At 36.0% G+C, this 19,473-nt stretch overlaps 1 protein-coding gene across 23 annotated transcripts in view; it reads left to right on the top strand.

Moving 5' to 3' along the window:
* Window positions 1-749: 749 nt before the first annotated feature.
* The window catches only part of tjp1b (tight junction protein 1b), a 73,764-nt gene continuing 55,040 nt past the window's right edge, over window positions 750-19,473 (top strand). For 13 of the 23 annotated variants that reach the window (XM_083545914.1, XM_083545934.1, XM_083545913.1 and 10 more), the window contains exons 1-4: window positions 750-1,122; window positions 2,063-2,192; window positions 16,953-16,994; window positions 17,117-17,276. In XM_083545914.1, coding sequence (XP_083402040.1) covers window positions 765-1,122; window positions 2,063-2,192; window positions 16,953-16,994; window positions 17,117-17,276 — 690 coding nt within the window. In that variant the 5' untranslated portion in view covers window positions 750-764. Of the gene's footprint in view, window positions 1,123-1,833; window positions 1,895-2,062; window positions 2,193-9,222; window positions 9,857-16,952; window positions 16,995-17,116; window positions 17,277-19,473 lie in introns of those variants that run through there. The other 10 variants (XM_083545929.1, XM_083545926.1, XM_083545920.1 and 7 more) reach the window with 3 other exon arrangements.

The raw sequence follows: 19,473 nt of genomic DNA, 5'->3' as shown, positions 1-19,473 counted from the left end.
GAAGTGCAATTTTATGCCATCTACTGGTAGAGTTAGCTATCTGAATGTAAATGTGAGTCATGTGAGCAGGGGATTACAATCCAGTTTGTCTACAGATTATCTAGTTCTTATTTTAATATCTTATCACAATTTCCAAGCTTTACTTGTAGTCAGACTTATATATGTATGATACCGGAATATGTTTTTATATGTACATTTCATTTTTTTTACAGGATTATATATATATATATATATATATATATATATATATATATATATATATATATATATATATATATACAAATCCTGTATAAAAAATTGAAATGTACATATAAAAACGTGTATGTATGTATGTATGTATATATATATATATATATATATATATATATATATATATATATATATATATATATATATATATATATATATATATATATATATATATATATATATATATGAGTTTTACTTTCCTTGTAACATAAGAGGAGAGTCTTTTGATTTGATTTGATTTTATGCTTTTTAACAAATTTAAACATTTCTCAATACCATTTTACAAATTAACTTGAGTATAAAGGGGCACTACTTAACACAAAGGTAATCCTCTTATGGTGTATAAGCATCAGCCTTACATTCTGGCACCGTCCAGATTGTACTCCAGACATTTTTAGTGTACGAAGCTGTTACTGGCAAAGAAACACCTTTATTATAAAAATATGTGCTTTCAGTTTTTTGGCAGTATTGCGGCAAGAACTGGTGAAAACATCTTAAAAGAAAGATTTGGGACAATGTTCGGAAGTGACACGAAGAACTGGTGTGGGCAGAGGACCAAGAAACAGAGGAACAAAACCAAAAAAGCAGGATGCTGGAAGAAGAAGAAAAGGGCTGTCAGGCTCCTGAAGCAGCACAGAGAGCTGTTAATGAATGAGCTAGATGTGAACAAGGTGCTTCCATACCTGTTGTACAACAAAGTATTTTCTCTCAGTGAATATAAAGAGATGTTGGGTCAGGAGTCCAGCAAAAAGGGAACAGAGCTATTCTTGGATCAGATAATGAATAAGGGCCCAGATGCTTTTTACTCCTTCTGTGCTGTGCTGGAGGAAGTGTCTCCTCACCTGCTCACATGCTTGCTGCTGGGACATGAAGGTATTTCTGTTTAGCAATGACACATATATTACTCATTCAAAAAGAATTGAAGGACTAAAAATGCATCTGATCACTTCCAGTTTTAGAGGTGGGATTTTTTTCTAGATTTACATGAGCTGCTGTTGTAAAATAGTGGGTATATATATATATATATATATATATATATATATATATATATATATATATATATATATATATATATATATATATATATATATATATATATATATATATATATATATATAAATCAAAAATCAAAATAAGGGCTAATTTGCCAGCAACAAATATTGTATTTTTTTTATTTTTATAAATGAAACCTATATTCTACTTGCAAAATGTTTCATATATTTCATATACTATTTCATATAATATATTTTAGTGATATGAAAACAATATATGTTTGCCAGTGTATGTACAGTGTATGTATGCAGAGGAAACTTTTTTAAACCTACTCAGGCCACTAATGCAGAAAATAGCCAGCTAAATCCACAACACTGAGCAGATTACCAGATAACCATTGAGACCAGCCACAGCACAGCACAATTAAAATCAAATGTCTAGGGTCCAGATTAACGGTAATAGCTTTTATATTCGATACAAGATTTAGAATTAGGGGAAAAATATCAGTATAGATAGATATAGTTTATTTAAGCAAATTATATTGATTCTTCAAAGAACCTTTAAAGTATGATTTAGCACATGGAAATCTGAACTCGGATAAAGCCATGAATGCCAAAAACCATGCGCAATGTAGAAAAATGTACTCATAAAGGTATGAAAAAAAGTAAACAGTATATAGTTCCAGTGTATATCCATAGAAACATGATTCAAAGCAATATTTTCATTTGTAATGTAAAATATTATCCATTATCCATGGCTATAACTTAATGATATATGATTCATTTTAATGAACTCCTTACCAATTATTTGTCCTTTATAGATGGGTCAGCTGAACAAAATAAAAAGCAGGGACAGAATATGCCATCTCACAATCAGGAAGATGTCTTTTCCAAGGAAAGCAGTAGAGTTTGCTATCCCCTTTTGAATACGGATCCCCTTTTTGATACACGGTAAGACATAACTCCTTATGCTGTAAAACGAATTCGATTAGAATTGTTCTTGGAACGGATCCCAACATGATGACATCCCTAATTAAACGGCAACATAATAACGTACACCAATTGTGTGGTCAATGGATATGGGCCAAGTATTTACAGTATATGTTTTACTGTACACCAACTTGTTTTTTAATGCACTAATATTTGGTAGGGCCTCCCTTTGCTCTCAGCTTCAATTCATTGTAGCAAGGATTGCACAAAACATTGCAAATGGTACTCTGAGATTCTGCTCCATGTTTACGTGAATGAAATCTTTGTGACCTGCATAAAATCAGTTTCAGACAACTTTTGTTTGTGACACAGTGCATTATCATGCTAGAGGTAGCCAGTAAAAGAAGGGAAATTGTGGCGGTGAATAGATGCACCGAAGTGTGCCAAAAAACCCCATCCCATTATTTTACCCTCGTCACCAGACTGAACTGCTGACACATAGCAGGTGGATTCATGCTGCTGGCACCAAACTATGACCCAACCATCTGTGTGACTTAGAAATACTGTTTCCTTGAAATAGGCCTATTTCCATGCTTCAACTGTCCTGTTTTGTTAAATCTGTGCACATTGCAGTCTTAGCTTTCTGTCCTCTCGGTTCTAAGTGAATTCTAGAAATATAACCTATATATGTGTTGCAATAATAAGGACTGGCTAATTAGATAATTGCAAGAATTAGGCTGATATAAGTTAATATTTGTGTTTACTGTCAAATGGAATTAAAGATGATGCATGAAGAGATTTAGTTTGAGAAGATTCCAGATAATTATTATGTCTCTTACATGTTTGATTCTCCTATTTGACTCTACTTTTTATTTGATATCTTATATTATTTATAGGCATTATTTATAGCATTTATTTAATGGTGTTTTCAACATAAACTGGGAATGTAAATAAATAATAATCACTAGGCACCTTCAGCATTTTCATTCTACCTTTAGTTTCATGTACCAAGGGACTAAACACCTACTGGGTTATTAACTAGCTTTAAATGAAATGGCTGTGAGAGTGATGCAAAAGTAATTATGGTTTTCAAAGTAAGCCCAGCGGCTCTTTGTGGCATGGCAGATGGGCCTCGTTTAACTGATTACATCTATGATTTGATTAAATTCTACTTTTAGTCCTATGAACCACAGAGTCATCCTGTTATCAAGGCCATTTAAAAATGTGCCCTTAGTCCTGAACACTTGCTTACATCACCATTAAAAGGTTGCTTACCTCAACATTCATTTTTGCTTTGGAAATACTGGATGCATTATTGTGAATATGTCTTTGACCATTTATTGGGTTTGAGGATTTGCTTTTGTATTTTTATTCCCTGAAGAAAGAAAGAGTGTATTTTCTGTTATATTATATCATAGACTGCTTGTGACCTTGGTGAATGTGTGTTGACTTACAGTGGCATTGTGTGTGCATATGAGTGTTTGAAGGCTTGTTTATGTGCAGTGTAACATGCATGCCTAAATGTGTGTATATGTGTGTGTGTGTGTGTGTGTGTGTGTGTGTGTGTGTGTGTGTGTGTGTGTGTGTGTGTGTGTGTGTGTGTGTCCATATGTTTATATAGGCCTCAAAATAAAGAGTTTTATCGGGGCTGGAAAATAGCCAAAGCCAAAAAAGCCAAAGCCAGAAAGCCGTTATCCACATTCACTCTTGAGCCTTATACACTCCTTTATACACAGTGGATGTCTGCTTTCAGAATTCAGCTCCTTCTTAAAAATAACTAGGCTGAAGTCCTGGACTGCCTTTTTTTTTTTTTTAAAGTAAAGAAGAGAGAGGGATGTCCAAAGAGAGAGAGAGACAAGGAAAGAGAGAGAGATAGGTTGTGCTCCACTCTGATGACTCACCTCAGAGCATAGATCGAGATAGAGCAATGCGACAGCAATGAAGTGTGACTAGTGTTTGCGTGTGTATGTGCGTTGCGCATGGAAGTGTGTGTGCGCGTTAGAATGTATGTGATATATTATCATGTGGCCATGCATGATTGCGTTCTCTACTGGTGCAGTGTACTCATGTGGAGAGGACCTTCCTGGCATCTCCTTTGTTCAGTGCAAAAAGTCATAAATCACACTGTTCCAGCTGGAGAAGATGCTTAAGGCTCAGGTCCAGCTTTCACCTCAGGGAATCGGCTTCGAGCCCTACAAACGATTCCTGATCTGTTTTTTTTTTTTTCTTCACATAGGAAAGCACAGAGCAGAGATAGGCCATGGGAAGAAGGACGTTGTGCACTTGTCCTATTTAACACACTGTGAATGATTTCCATGTGATATTAGGGAATCAGACAAAAATGTGAGTATGCTACAAATTAATAAATAAATAAAAATAGTGTTAGTGTATGTTTACACACATTTCAGTAAGAAAAGTGAAACCTTGCTGCTTAATACTATATGTAAGCAACTAGAAATTCAATAAAGACAAACATTTGCGGCAGAAACAGCTTCTCCTTAACTATCCAGTCTGACTCCAACAATCCTGCATACAATACACCATACCTGCTTACAGCAACAAATACAGATTCTATTAGTCTGTTTAGGCATTTTCATGCCTGTTCTTATTTTTTTTTTTTTTTTTTAGCAAAGATCCTACTAATAATTGTAGTCAAAGTTTTTGTAACTTCAAGGATAACACTTCTTATTTGGAAAAATGTAAAAAGCAAAAAAAATTATTTTTGGTTAGTGAAGTGTGTGTTCATGTGGATGTGTGTGCGTGTGTTTGTGTGTGTCTCTGTGTCTGCATGTGCGTGCCTCTGTTGAGTACTGTAATGGGCAGACCTGGTGCTGCAGTAGAAAGTGTTCACGAATGAGAAAATACATTAGATCCTCAGACTGCAGCAGGAACATTGCTTGTGACCTAGTGCTGTCTAAGCACCATGATATATACACACACATTTTCTGTGCCTGGGCTTCAGCAGCCCACTTTCTCTCACACCATTCACCTTCACTGTTGTTTTCTGTAAAGCTGCTTTGAGACAATGTCTGTTGTGAAAAGCACTATACAAATAAACTTGACTTGACTTGACTTGACACACCCAAGCACTTACAATGTTAGTGTATATGTATGTGTATATATATAGTAATGGATTAGCATTGAAAAGCCAAAGGGCTGAATAAATATTGACAGTTTTAAATTCAACACTAAGGCTTTTGCACATTTTTTTCTTTGACTAAAAATAAAAAAAATCAAACAAGACAGTTATATATTATATACAGTTATATACAAGATAATGTGTCATTTGTGAAGCATATGATTTTAGGTACAAACTGATTACACATAATAATAGGAAATGGCTTTAAAGTTTTCAAGATTCATTTAAGGTATAAAGTTTAATAGTGTAATAATGGCACAGCTGCATATTAGCATATCTTTAAGATTGTGCTCAGACACCTATGAAGTAATTACTTCGACTACCTGCAGTAATTATTGTATAATCCCATTTGTCGTGGCCAAAAAGTTTTTTTTTTAATTCTCTATTGATTGGGTGATGTAAAATTCTAGGCCATATGCTTGCAGACGGATATAGCTTGACGTCACAAGCCTAATTACACTCACCCTTGAAATAGATTCAGCATGAACTATTTCTGTTTAATGTTCCCATCCAATACTTTCAGCTTCAGCTCTTAAGCCAACAAATGACAATTTGCCACTTATAGACACAGATTCAGCTAAATGTCTGCTGCAGGATTGATTTCTTAGGTAGCATTCATCATTCGTATCAGTTTGTAATATTTTCCAGTCATTAGCACGAGCATTATTTTAAAGAATAAGCTATCTTTGTGTAACTGCTTCCACTCTGAATATTTTAAGCAGCAGAACAATGGTAGCCACATGTAAAGGCAAAATATATTTGAGGCTGTGTACTGAATAGACTGAACCTGATAATCACTGGTAGTCTATTAAAGAATGTTACCAAGAACTGTTACCAATTTGGTGATAAATTTATAACCAGTGAAAACGATACATTATTAATAACAGCAAAGGTTACATATAATGCAGAAAACTTTTAGTTTTTTTATAAACACATAAGACCAAAAAGTCCTGTTTAAATGTGTGAATCTTCTTGGATTAGAACTTATTTTAAATATGTACATTTGCAGACATTATTGATTTTATACAAAGTTGTATGTCTACTGTATCTAAGTAAACCATAGCAATAAAAACGCAGACAGATTACCAGCCACATATTTTTTAATAAACCTATTTTCAATTTAATTTCTTTTAGTCTTCAAATGAAATATGACTAAAAATATTGTAAATAATACACTATTTAGCTTTCATTCACTTAACCTTGGATGCAATATTGAGTGAGCTGCTCACCAGTTTATTACTACTGATATGGCTGCAAGTAACCTACTTTCAGAATCTGAGTTCAGTCTTTACTTTAAAATGAGTGTAATCTTCTATACAGTAGTGGAGCTTTATTTGTTAAGCAATGTATTTGGGATAAAAAGGGGCTATGCTATAAAGAGGCTCTCTAATCACACCAAGCTTGTCTTGTCTGTGGCCTGTTACAATTAAAGAGCTCATACATAATCGGGAACATTTATTTCTGTGGTCTGTCATAATTAATTAAATACTTGTCATCCAGTGTCTAATGTCCTTTACACAATCCCCAAGTTTATTAAACTTATGTCTGGTTTGGCTAAAAGACACAAGGCTAGGTTGATAACATTTTTATGAATAAGTAGACCCATAAGTAGACCCATGGGGAGTATAAATATAAAAAAAACCGCAAAAGCCCTAAAGAAGAACACAAAACCTTCCTTTTTTTTTATGTAATAAGAGGTCACTAGTAACGTTTTTGACACAGGCCCTGAGCCCAGGAAGGAGCTGCTTTGTAGTCTGTAAAATATTTAAGATATTACAAGCAAAACTTTTACAAGCCAAAATAAATAATAAGAAATAATAGAAGTCAAACATTGTATGGAGAAGATCTTTAAGATAGAGTTGGCCTCTGAGTTGAATATTTTAAAGATCCAGTTCAGAAGCAGTTCTTAATGAAATCTATGTAGGCTACAGTATGTGCTGCATATGATCAATATTGATCATATGCAGCACATAGCAGCGATGTTTCATCATTTTACTGCTAGCATTGGTTCAATTCTTCCAATTCACACGGAAAGAATAGCTCGTTCCTACAAGTGGGACACCTAGGCCATTATATAGGGTGACTCTATGCCAACTTGGTTAATGCTGGATAACAGATATATTCAAATTAACCCTGTAAAATCTGCCCTGTGTGCCAGGGTCTTTCTTTAGATCAGATGTCAATGGAACCTAAGCTATAAGAGTGCTGGGTACAGATCCACAAAGCGAAAGTGTCGTTATTATACTGTTAGGTCATTATAACTTAGTTATGCATTTAAAAAACATAAGGAGATGTCTCCCACAAACTATAAGGCAGACAGTCATACTGTAAGACCTCTTGTAGGTATCTAAATGTCTCTAGAGTGTAGTTTGTTAGAAAGCAACTACATCGAATTGCTGGCTCCTGAAGAGATACTGTACAAATTGCAGCCACTGGTCCAAAACATTTCTGCAGCTTTGGGCCTCATCAATATCAGGCCCCATTACCTTGGCTATGATCCAAGAACTTTGGTCTATATTGAAGAGTGGTGCAATTATTATAAATATGTCATTCTATAAACCAGAGGTTCAAAATATTCAAATTTCCAAAAGGAAGACAGTTGTTATTATCCAATCTTCGAGAGGGTGAAACTTAAGCTACATTGCTAGCCTGATGTGTGCCAGATATTATTATGCTTGCTTATCAGATTCAGCCGAGCCACCTAGCACAGTACACGTCAACTTATGACAGCAGCCGCAGCGGTAAATCCCCTAGGCCTGCAGAAGCTATGGGATTTTCAGAAGTGGGTTATCAGGCTATGTCTAGACCTTAAATACAATAAATCTAGTCTTAGCAAAAGAGGCCAAGGAGTTAGCTTGCAGGAGACACAGCATTCCTAAAGAAAAGGGTCTGTTTAAAGCAGTTCTCCATTGGAGAGAGATAAGGCTTCTAACATTAAGAATCTACCAGCACCTCCAAACTCTGTGCCATGCTAAGGAGGACTTCTACATTTCATATACTTATAATATTGTGCTGCTATTTATATCATATACCATAAGATATGGTACAAATTGAACTAAAGTGTATTCAGATAATAGACCTATTTAAAACTAGTTTATTCTCCACTAAGGAAATAAGTCACGTTGAAAATCTAATGATTTTTTTTTTGTGTTGCAGCAACAATCAACATTAATGAAATACGCTTCTGTAAATCATTCTAATCTTTCTGTTCGAAGATTTCACTAGGAAAAGATCTCTTAATTACTTCAAATTATGTTGGATTACTCCTGGAAAGTAAAAAAATATTAAAGAATTGACATGTAAATGGAAGTAATTGTAACTGTTTTGCTAGTGTGGGAAAAGTTTCTGCCACGATTTCACAGAGGAACATTGTGACAAGTTTCAGCTTTGTTTTTTGTTTGTATGATGTGTATTTATCACTACACAGTCAGTGTTTAGGTGGATTAATTTCGGATTGCAATGAAGGTCATGGTATATGTTGTACAGAATTGTCATACTCATTAATACCCACTGGTACCATGATAGAAATGTTAGCAGTATAGAGGATTCAGTTTTTCCACCCTTACCCTTGGTCTATGCAAAAATATGGTTAATTAAACATGTTTTGATTTCATAGTAATCAATAATAGGAATATTCCTTTAAGATTTAATACAGGGACGTTACTAATCCTAAGAAACACACACACGCTTTACTCTTAAGGTACTTAAGGTAGTGCTGCTTTTATTCATTAGTGGGTTTTCCGCTCCCCCTCCCCTTGTCGTGCAACCACACACACACACACACACACACACACACACACACACACACACAGAGCATCGGTTTGTGGACGGACGCTTGGACGCTGCGGAGAAAAGCAGGCGCTTGAGGCGGAGCGCTTTAAGCCGAGTGGCGCGCGCGTGGCGAGAGGAGGAGGAGGAGGACGAGGAGGAGGAGGAGACCAAAATGTGCATTTCCGGCTGATACCGAGCGCAGTGGCGGTGTGTGTGTGTGTGTGTGTGTGTGTGTGTGTGTGTGTACGCGCGCGCGCGCGCATATCCCCACGGCCGTGTGAGAGAGAGAGAGAGAGAGAGAGAGAGAGAGAGAGAGAGAGAGAGAGAGAGAGAGAGAGAGCGCGCGAGAGAGTGAGGAGATTCGGTGGAGAATCTGATGGCTCCTCTGGTTCGTCTCCTCCTCGAGGAGTGTTTGTCCTGTCAGATCAGTCGCGCTCGAAATGGCGCTGTGATGCTGCTGCTGATGATGATGATGATGAAGATGATGATGATGATGATGATGCTGATGCTGATGCTGAACGAGGAAGACGCGCCAGGAGCGGACGCCAGAGAATAGGAAGGAAAGCGCAGATCTAGCGGTACCTGTGCTTTTTTTTTGGTTCGGATTTTTTTTTTTCGTCTTTTCCTTGTTTTTTTTCTTCTTTTTTGTTTGTTTGCTAAGGCAGCGAGCAAATACCATGGTGAACTATCAGAAATACATAACTGTTATGCAGCTGGCCTTAGGTGTGACAGCCATCAACCGAGAACGTAGTCTGCCGCCGAGAAAGCATATGTGGTGAGTATGAGACTCAGTGCGGGTGGCCATGCACCCTATAGGTTGGTGGGTTAAAGGGGAAAAAAAGGACAGAGAAGGCGGGGGGAAGGATGGGACTTTAGGCTGCTATACACACACTACTTTTTTTTCTAAGGAAGCACAGACAGAGACTCAGTTTCAGTGGCAAGCACAAATATATGGCCACTTTCACTGGGTTGTAATGGGTACACTATAACAAGCAGGAATACTTTGTAGAACGTGTGTGTGTGTGTGTGTGTGTATGTAACAAAATCCAGTGTTGATTAAAACCTAGTGTATATACTAGTCAATAACTGGACCAGCATGACGGAAATTCAAGACTCCTGTCCTCTCATGTATTAATGTAGAGCTGGTCCTGATGCTGCATCACATTAATCACACTGGACCTACAGTATTATTCTTTTACTATGATGTCATGCTGTTTTTATGTTTTTGTGCATGCTTTTTTTGTCCCATTTTCTTCCTCCTCACCTGCTTTCTTCTCACTTCATTCATAAACCACTGCCCTGTGACCAACACCATCGATCTACCCTTTCCATTGCTATGTGAATGTCCTCAAATGTTCCAAATAAAAAAGGCAGTTACATTAATATGTGCTTCTTGTGTGTCACTTCTTCACCATTATGTAGTGTTTCCAACCTGTATCACTTTACATCCACTGTGCTTTCACCTATTCGTTACCATACCACATTTGTCTGTGTCTCATGCTATCTGCCTCTTTAAGATTCATTTGCTCAGCTTTAGCGTTTGTGCACCTAATTTTTCACTAGCGCTCTTCGTTAAGTACGAATGGTCTGAGACCTCTCTTTCTCTGTGTGTAGGGCGATAATCCAAACAGGATTACACTTTGGTTTAAAAGATAACAGGGTTGTTAATTCATCGTCAGTATATGCCCCCAAGATCTTTGTAGGCTCTGCTTCAAAATGGATGACGTGTTTACTAGAAAGAAATAATCCACATACACTACATCAGAGTACATTTAATATTTTACTTATAAACAGTAAGTGTACTTAAATGTATGACCTATTTAAATACAGGAACACATGCAACCTTTTCAAAAGATTTTTTTTATTACCTTGCTGTAGTCTTGTCATTTGTAATATCGGTCTAGACATTTTTCCCACATTTTAGTATTGAACATGTTACATCTTCTTACAAATTTAAACTATTTATATACACTATTCAGAATCTCCCCTTATGACCATACTATAAATGTCCTTTTCCACACACTAGATGAATTCACACTACAACCAGAAATTTTAATTAATAGTTATAAAAAAAAAAAATCAGACTCATCTAAAAAACGTAATATTATTTAAGTATTAAAGAATTTCTAAAAAACATTGTCACAAATTGGAAATCTGTTCATAAGGTCTGTGACCTTCCATCATGGTTTCACCTTAAGAAGAAGATGCTTATCAGTGTCAAGATATTTTCAGATCACTACAACAAAAAAACACTGAAGCCTATTGCTTGCTTAGGTTTGGAAGTCGATGATACAGGGTATGGTGACGTTAAGCATTAACAAATTTAGCATACAATAAAAACCTATAGGTCTTTCAATTTGTGCGTTTTTAAATGCTCCTTGTTGAGCTAAAGCAATCAGGGGCAAATAATTAATTCGAATTAAAAGTGTAAACACTTTCGGTTTTCTGACTTCTTATACATTGCATTGCTATTTTGTGTTTCCTTAAAAAATAGTGAAACCCTAATATATGTATGAAGTAATTCTAAAATAAATAAAAAAAACAACCTCCCACCAATGTTATTTTCTTTAGGCACCAGATTTGCTGAAACATTAGTCAATAAACATCAACCAGTCAAGCTGAGGTTGCTAACATGACAAACACCTTAAAGCAAAAAAATCAGAGGTGATGAGGAAGTGCATAAAGCCAACAGAGAATCCAGACATGTGAAGTGGAAGCTCAGTGGTTAAGGTGTTGGGCTTTGGATTGAAAGGTTGTGAGTTTAAATCCCATCGCCACCAAGATGCCACCGCTGGGCCTTTTAGCAAAGCCCTAAACTCTCACCAGCTTGGTTGTATAAGTTATAAGTCACTCTAGACTATGGACTATGGACTATATGGACTATGGTTGTATGCAAAATGCTGTAAATGTAAAATCCGGAGAAACACACTGATCAGTTACTGGTACTTTGCATGTTTTTAATTAGTCATAGGTTGCAAAATATAAATTGTTGAAAATCCCTCCACTTACTGTTTATGTATGTTTGTAAAAGCAGTTGGACATTCTAAACAAAACAAAAAGTTGTAGCTAAAGACAGTCAAGAACTAATGGATTTTAAATTGATACTGTTTAAGTGGGGTTGTTAACAGACAAGCACGAGGCACTCATTTTAGCTCATAGTTAATTTCAGCGTAATGAATGAAATTGAGTTATGAGTTATTTGAAATCTCCACCAGAGAACACTTAATTTCTCCACTTTGAGTTGCTACATTCGGTTTGTTCCTAGGTGAGCCTCTCTGCCTGGGGTTTTATATCTGTCCACTTTCTACCTGAGGACCTCAGAACGTCCAACCTGGAAAAGAGGTAAAGGATGTACACACAGGAGGAGTCTCCTGATGGAGGAAGTGAAGCGTATCAGAAAAGAGGGTAGCCATATAAAGACACAGGAACTTACCTCAGAATGTCAGCTTAAGACAGATATCATGTGTAGCGCCCTCGATGAAAATGAGCATTTTAGCAATGAATATAGTGAAAATTTAGAAATGCTATGTGAAATCTATAAATTGTAGTTATGTTATGTATATTTAAAACATTTTATCCATGTCTGTCCAGTGGGTTCTGGAGCAGTGCATTTAGTGAAAATGGCTTTTCGAAAGCCTCAGCATTTCCTGTAGAGGATAGTAAAAAAAAAAAAAAAAAAAAAAAGAAACAGAACACAAATGTCAGAATGAAGCCTTTCCCTGAGACATAATAACACAGCAGATGTTCCTTCTCCCAGAAAAACTATCCCGGAGATTTGCTGTAACCTAGCATATTGAACTTGCACACTCATTTTTAGAATTTACACACTCGTTTATGAAAGTGTGTCTCCGTTATTGTGTATATGTCTGTGATTGTGTATTTACATGTGTTTGTTTGTGTGATCTCATATATTAGCAATTTAACATTTTATATTTCTCCATTCTCGATTACAGTACATCCTTTCATTAGTGTGTAAATCACCAACACTCAGTATGCAGTCATTATCCAAAACTTTGACATCTTTTCATCCTCTGCAATTATCCTCTGTTTTCACTTAAACCTGGCATACACTTCTTTAAACTTAGACCAACTAAACTGAAGTCAACTGTAGGTGAACAGAATATTAACAGACCTGCCTTCCTGTTCAGCACATTTGAATACACGTTTGCACTGCTTCACAACGTCCTTCTCTTAAACAGATGTACCCTCTGGGTTTCACTGTTCTGTATCTAGAGTTACAATGATTCTTGTGATAATTCCTATAGATTCAGTGCTGATGGCAGTATATGTAAGAGAGTGTGATGATCAGCCTTTTCTGTAGCTGTATAGTATGCACTGACTTGCTCTTTAAGCAGCCCCCATTATTGTTCAAGCTAATTATACCTGATGCCTGTGTAAGGCATATATAAGAAGAAGTTGCGTGGCTGTATGTATGAGCCACTACACGTCCTTACTGACTGCCTCTTGGTTTTTGTTTGTGCTTTCATTACATTAGGCATTTGCTTACCATTGATTGGACAAATATGTCATTGTCCTGGCGGTGTCTGTGCACTAGGATTAATCTGGAGAACACATTTTTCTATATGTTGTTATTAATATCACCACCTCATTCAGAATATAAAGTGGGCTGCTATTCCATGATTCCCCACTAGTCTTTTCCCAGAGGCTTATAGCACGTATGCCTGATAGAGGTGAACTGAAGGTCACTCTGTTTTCCATTTTCTTTAGCTTAACCTTTTCCTTTCTTCTAACAGACTTTCTGTCCTCGTTTTCATCTTTCCCTAGTTCTTCAGGTCTTCTCCATTTTTACTATTTTTACACCCCAGATTATAGCATAGCTGAGGCTTTTAAAATGCACTTAAAATCCTTTTTAATTTTCTGGCTAGAAATCCCACATAGCATCGCAGTTGATCACACAATCTGCCATGTAAAATTGATTCCCTTGGCCTGTATACTAAAACAAGGTGACAATAAAAGACACTTAATGTGACAAAATACCAAAAAATTAGGTAATAGATCTGAGCTTTGCACTTTAAATCTGGAATTCTGTATATAAGTGTTGCTAAATCTTTCTTATCATTTTTGGTTTGCATTCACACCTTTACAAAAGAAACATTAGCATGCATCTTTTTAAAGTCATTACATATTATCTTAAACAATATGAAACGGCATTATATTCAGCTATGACATACTTAATAACTGCAGTATCAATTATAGGACAGGTGTGCAGTTAGACAGGTCCTGGGAGTTTATGGTGTTAAAAGACAGAGTGTATTTTATTAGGCCTGGCAAAGAATGTATATACGGTGCAATCTCTTTTATGTACTAGATAAACTTTCAAATGGTTTTATTTTTCTATATAAATACTTACAGTGATTTTGGAATAGTATCACTGCATCTGCAGAATCAGAATTTACCAATTCTATATTCCTTTATGCTATTTATAATATATTGTGTGTTTCCAATGAATCCTACTTCTCCTCTGTGTCTGGGTTCCTATGATGGTGAAAATGACCGTTTGAGGCTGAAATGGGTGATTTAGAAAACTTTTACGACAATTCTGCTGATGTTTACTCAATGAGATGCTTTAAAACAGACCAGGTGTGACATGAATTATTGATTAGAATTTAATAAACAAATTCCAATGATTGTGTGGGATTAAGGTAAGAAACAAATGTGTTATTGCCACTTTTGGGCCTTTGAACAGTAAGTGCCACAGGTTTGTTTGGTTTTCCTGGAGGCGTCTGAGGCACGAGGTGTAAACTGACATTGCTGGAGGACGTTATGTCATTTTAATTTGCCAGTGATGCTTACACTATTTATGATATAATGACTGTTTGTTATTAATGTGAACAATAATAGTGTGTGAGCACTCTGCAGTTTACTAATAACATGAAACTATCACCAGGTTTTGGCCTCCTTGAAAACTTTAATTAGATGTTTTTTTTCTAAAAAGTGGAACTTTTCATACAGGGGTGGATAAAGGACAATGTATTTTATTGTTCCTACCTGATAACTGGTTTAAAATATTTACAGTTTTGATGATAGGAGTGTTGCTATGAGCTGGGGTTGCTAAAATGACCACATTATTATTTTTTTAATTCCACTTAATTATAAGTCAGAAACTATAAATTAAATGTTACAAATTTAGATTAGACAACTGGAGCAATCTGTGAATAAATCCTATATAGAGAAAACCTTGTATGATTATACACTGTTTCACAAAACAAAACAAAAAAAAAAAAAATAAAAAAAAAAAAAAATATATATATATATATATATATATATATATATATATATATATATATATATATATATATATATATATATAAAGGAATAATATCGCAAAATTATATAGAGTAGGTTTAGATAAATGAGAAGTTTTTTTATTTTTTTTTATTAGCACTATTTTTTATTAACACTACTGTACTGCTATATATTGACTGAGAAATGGAGAAGGAGTGTGCTGGTACAGATCTTTAAGCATAAGGGAGATGTGCAAACCTGCAGTAACTACAGGGGAATTAAGTTGATCAGTCACACCATGAAGTTATGGGAAAGAGTAGTGAAGGCAAGGCTGAGAAAAGAGGTGACCATCTGTGAGCAACAGTATGGTTTCATGCCGAGGAAGAGCACCACAGATGCCTTATTTGCTTTGAGAATGTTGATGGAGAAGTATAGAGAAGGTCAGAAGGAGTTGCATTGTGTATTTGTGGATTTAGAGAAAGCGTACAACAGCGTGCTAAGAGAGGAGTTGTAGTATTGTCCGAGGAAGTCAGGTGTGTCAGAGAAGTATGTGAGGGTGGTGCAGGACATGTATGAGGACAGTGTGACAGCAATGAAGTGTGCAGTAGAAACAACAGACTGGTTCAAGGTGGAGGTTGGACTGCATCAAGGATCAGCTCTGAGTCAGACAGGAGTCTCCGTGTACTATGATGTTTGCGGATGATATTGTTATTTGTGGTGAGAGTAGGGAGCAGGTTGAGATGAGCCTGGAGAGGTGGAGGTACACGCTGGAGAGAAGGGGAATGAAAGTCAGTAGTAGTAAGACAGAGTAGATGTGTGTGAATGAGAGGGAGGGCAGTGGAGTGGTGCGGTTGCAGGGAGAAGAGGTGGAGAAGGTAGAGGAGGTCAGGTACCTGGGGTCAACAGTGCAAAGTAATGCAATGTGTGTTAGGGAAGTTAAGAAAAGAGTGCAGGGTGAAGAGTGGCATTGAGTAAAAGACAGGAGGTGGAGCTGGAGGTAGCAGAGCTGAAGATGTTGAGGTTTTCGTTGGGAGTGACAAAGATGGACAGGATTAGAAATGAGTTTATTAGAGGGACATCACATGTAGGACGTTTTGGAGACAAGGTGAGGGAGGTGAGATTGAGATAGTTTGGACATGTGCAGTGGAGGGACATGGGTTATATCGGTAAGAGAATGCTGAGGATGGAGCCATCAGGAAGGAGGAAAAGAGGAAGACCAAGGAGGAGGTTTATAGATGTGGTGAGGGAAGACATGCAGGTAGTTGGGTTGAAAGAGGCAGATGTAGTGGACGGGGGGTATGGAGACGAATGAACCGATGTGGCGACCAATAATGGGAGATGCCGAAAGAAGAAGAAGACTGTACTGCTATATAAAATGTATTGGCATTGTACAATACAGTATATGTAAAATTTATTTGTGATATGATCCATTTTAAATACCAAATATATTCTACTATGTGCTTCATTTGAAAATACTCCATAAATGATATGACACTGAAAGAGGAACCTACTTTAGCAAACACATATGCTTTAAATCAGTACCTAAATATGTCTTCTGTCACAATGTGTTTTTTCTGAATACTGACATCTCTTTCTTTCTTTTCCTTGTTGTGCTCAAATCCCAGGATTTTCCCCAAACACGAAAAAGATAAATACGGGCCAGCTGTGTAAGTTCTTCACCACTGCATTAACCATCAATTCTTTGACTGGATTATAGATAAGTGCATTCAGTGAATTCAGGAGAAGTTCTGAATATGAAATCTTGTGCTTCTCTTTCTTTAATATCTAGGTACTACCCTAGGATCCACGGATTCATTGCAACCCCAGATACTATCTCTCTACTGGGTGATTCAGAAGACTCAGCGCACGGCAAACCCTCGCTGCGTAGAATCAAGGGCCGAATCCACCGCAGCAAGAGCCTGGACAGTATCGACCTACTAGACTCCAACGTGAGTTAAGGACTGCATTGAGAGCAATAATTTCAGTGTGTGGGTGTGTGGAGGCATATGTGTGTGTTTGTGTGTGTGTGTTTGTGTGTGTGTGTGGCTGTGGCTGTGTGTGTGTGTGTGTGTGTGTGTGTGTGTGTGTGTGTGTGTGTGTGTGTGTGTGTGTGTGTGTGTGTGTGTGTGTGTGTGTTTGTAATAGTAGAGAAAGGATAGGCTTAAATGTATGTGACTCACATTTTTGAATTAGCTTATTTAAAGATGTACTCACCACATGCTGTATAGATGAAAAATAATACAAATATATAATCATACATACAAGAGACCGAAAATCATTCAATAAAATTATATTTCTAAGGGCTATTTGTTATTGTACTAAACATAGCCACAGTTACACACAATCACACACACACATATACTGTATATACACACACACACACACACACACACACACACACACACACACACACACACACACACACACACACACATTATATATTTATGTGTGTGTGTGTGTGTGTGTGTGTGTGTGGGCGGTTTAAATTTACATAAAAATTTACAAAAGCTAAAGTTTTCAGGCTGTAGAAAGCATTTGTACCTTTTATTTACAACTTAATTTGCTTTAAACTGGAATGAATCCAACCCCGTCCCTCCCACACTGTCCTCATGACTTTTTGATAAGCTCTTTGAGGTTCGTTCAAAAACAATGGTTACAGCTCTGATGAAGTCTTTCATCAATTATGTACTATAAATGCTTAATGCAACCAGCATGTGCTGTTTGTGTAGACGATTGAAATGCGTGATAGATTATTTATGCAATCTTGTTTAACATAACATCTGATTGTCCTGTGGATCGTTGCATTCTACTCCAATCAGATGTTTCATGATTACACACAGATTATTGTTCTCTTCTTAGGTGTTTTGTGGAAACTCTGTGGCATTGTTATCAGGGACACTGTTTAAAGGCTTTGAGTCATCCAGCTCTCATTTGGGCTGCTGGAATTTAAAATCTTGTCTGTTGCAGGTGTAAGAGATTTTCTTTGCATGACCGCACTGTCTTGTCCCTATATTTGTGTGGATCAGAACGGGATTAGACAGCAGTCCAGGTTACTCATGCCTGTTTAAAGTTTACAGACCCATAACCCTGTTTGATACCTATAGAAGTTACACTGTGTGTTTAAGTATTGTCTATGTAGACATTACTACCGCTGTAGTCATAGTACCCTCTTATTTTCAGGCTTATAAAATGATACACTGGGAAAGCCTGCTGTGGTTTGGGGCCTTTTCTTGTTGAAAGAGCTGAAAGTAGCTTATATATATATATATATATATATATATATATATATATATATATATATATATATATATATATATATATATATATATATATATATATATATATATATATATTTATTTATTTATTTATTTATTTATTTATTTATTTATTTATTCATTTATTTATTTATTTATTTATATAAAAAAAAAATTTGGGGGCTGTCAAAATTAGCACATTAATAACGTGTTAACGCAAATTCATTTGAACTGCACAAATTTTAGCACGCAATTAATTCAGTGTGTATTTCAGTTTGATTATTTGTATTAAAAATATAAATCAATAAATATAAAACACATTTATTCATGATGCCCTTTCTTTACTTGGATATGAAAAAAATGTAACTCTACCAAAAAATTATTTCTAATCACTAAACATTTGTTTTACTGATGCGCCGAGTTAAAAATCAAGCACCGAAATCCTCCATGGTGCCCACATCATGCAATTAAAACCGTCTGTGTGGCAACATAGAAAAAGTGCCTTTTTTTTTTCTTATGATTTGTATCCCTTAAGATATGTTAATACGTATAGATTCAGGCAAAGGACATTATGTAAAAAAAACAATACTTCTTATTTGTCTTTTTTTATTCGATGTATATTCACTTTGGCTACAAATTTAAAGTACACAGTTGCAGCAGCATTTCATTGTATTAACTGCTTTTACATCTCACTTCTCTTCAAATGATATATTATTCTTCTTTACTGACATACATATGCATAAAATTGGAAATGCATTTTAAAATAATTACTTATTAGAGATAACAAAAAATTCTTATCTAGTAGAAGATTTGGTCAACATTGTATTCTTTGCACAACAGTGTAAACATACAAACGAATCATGCTGAAAAATCAATATGGTATGGCTATAAA

Source organism: Silurus aristotelis (assembly GCF_946808225.1).
Source record: "Silurus aristotelis genome assembly, chromosome: 7".
In the NCBI taxonomy this organism is placed as follows: Eukaryota; Metazoa; Chordata; class Actinopteri; order Siluriformes; family Siluridae; genus Silurus; species Silurus aristotelis.
This window is presented reverse-complemented; position numbering and strand designations above follow the sequence as displayed.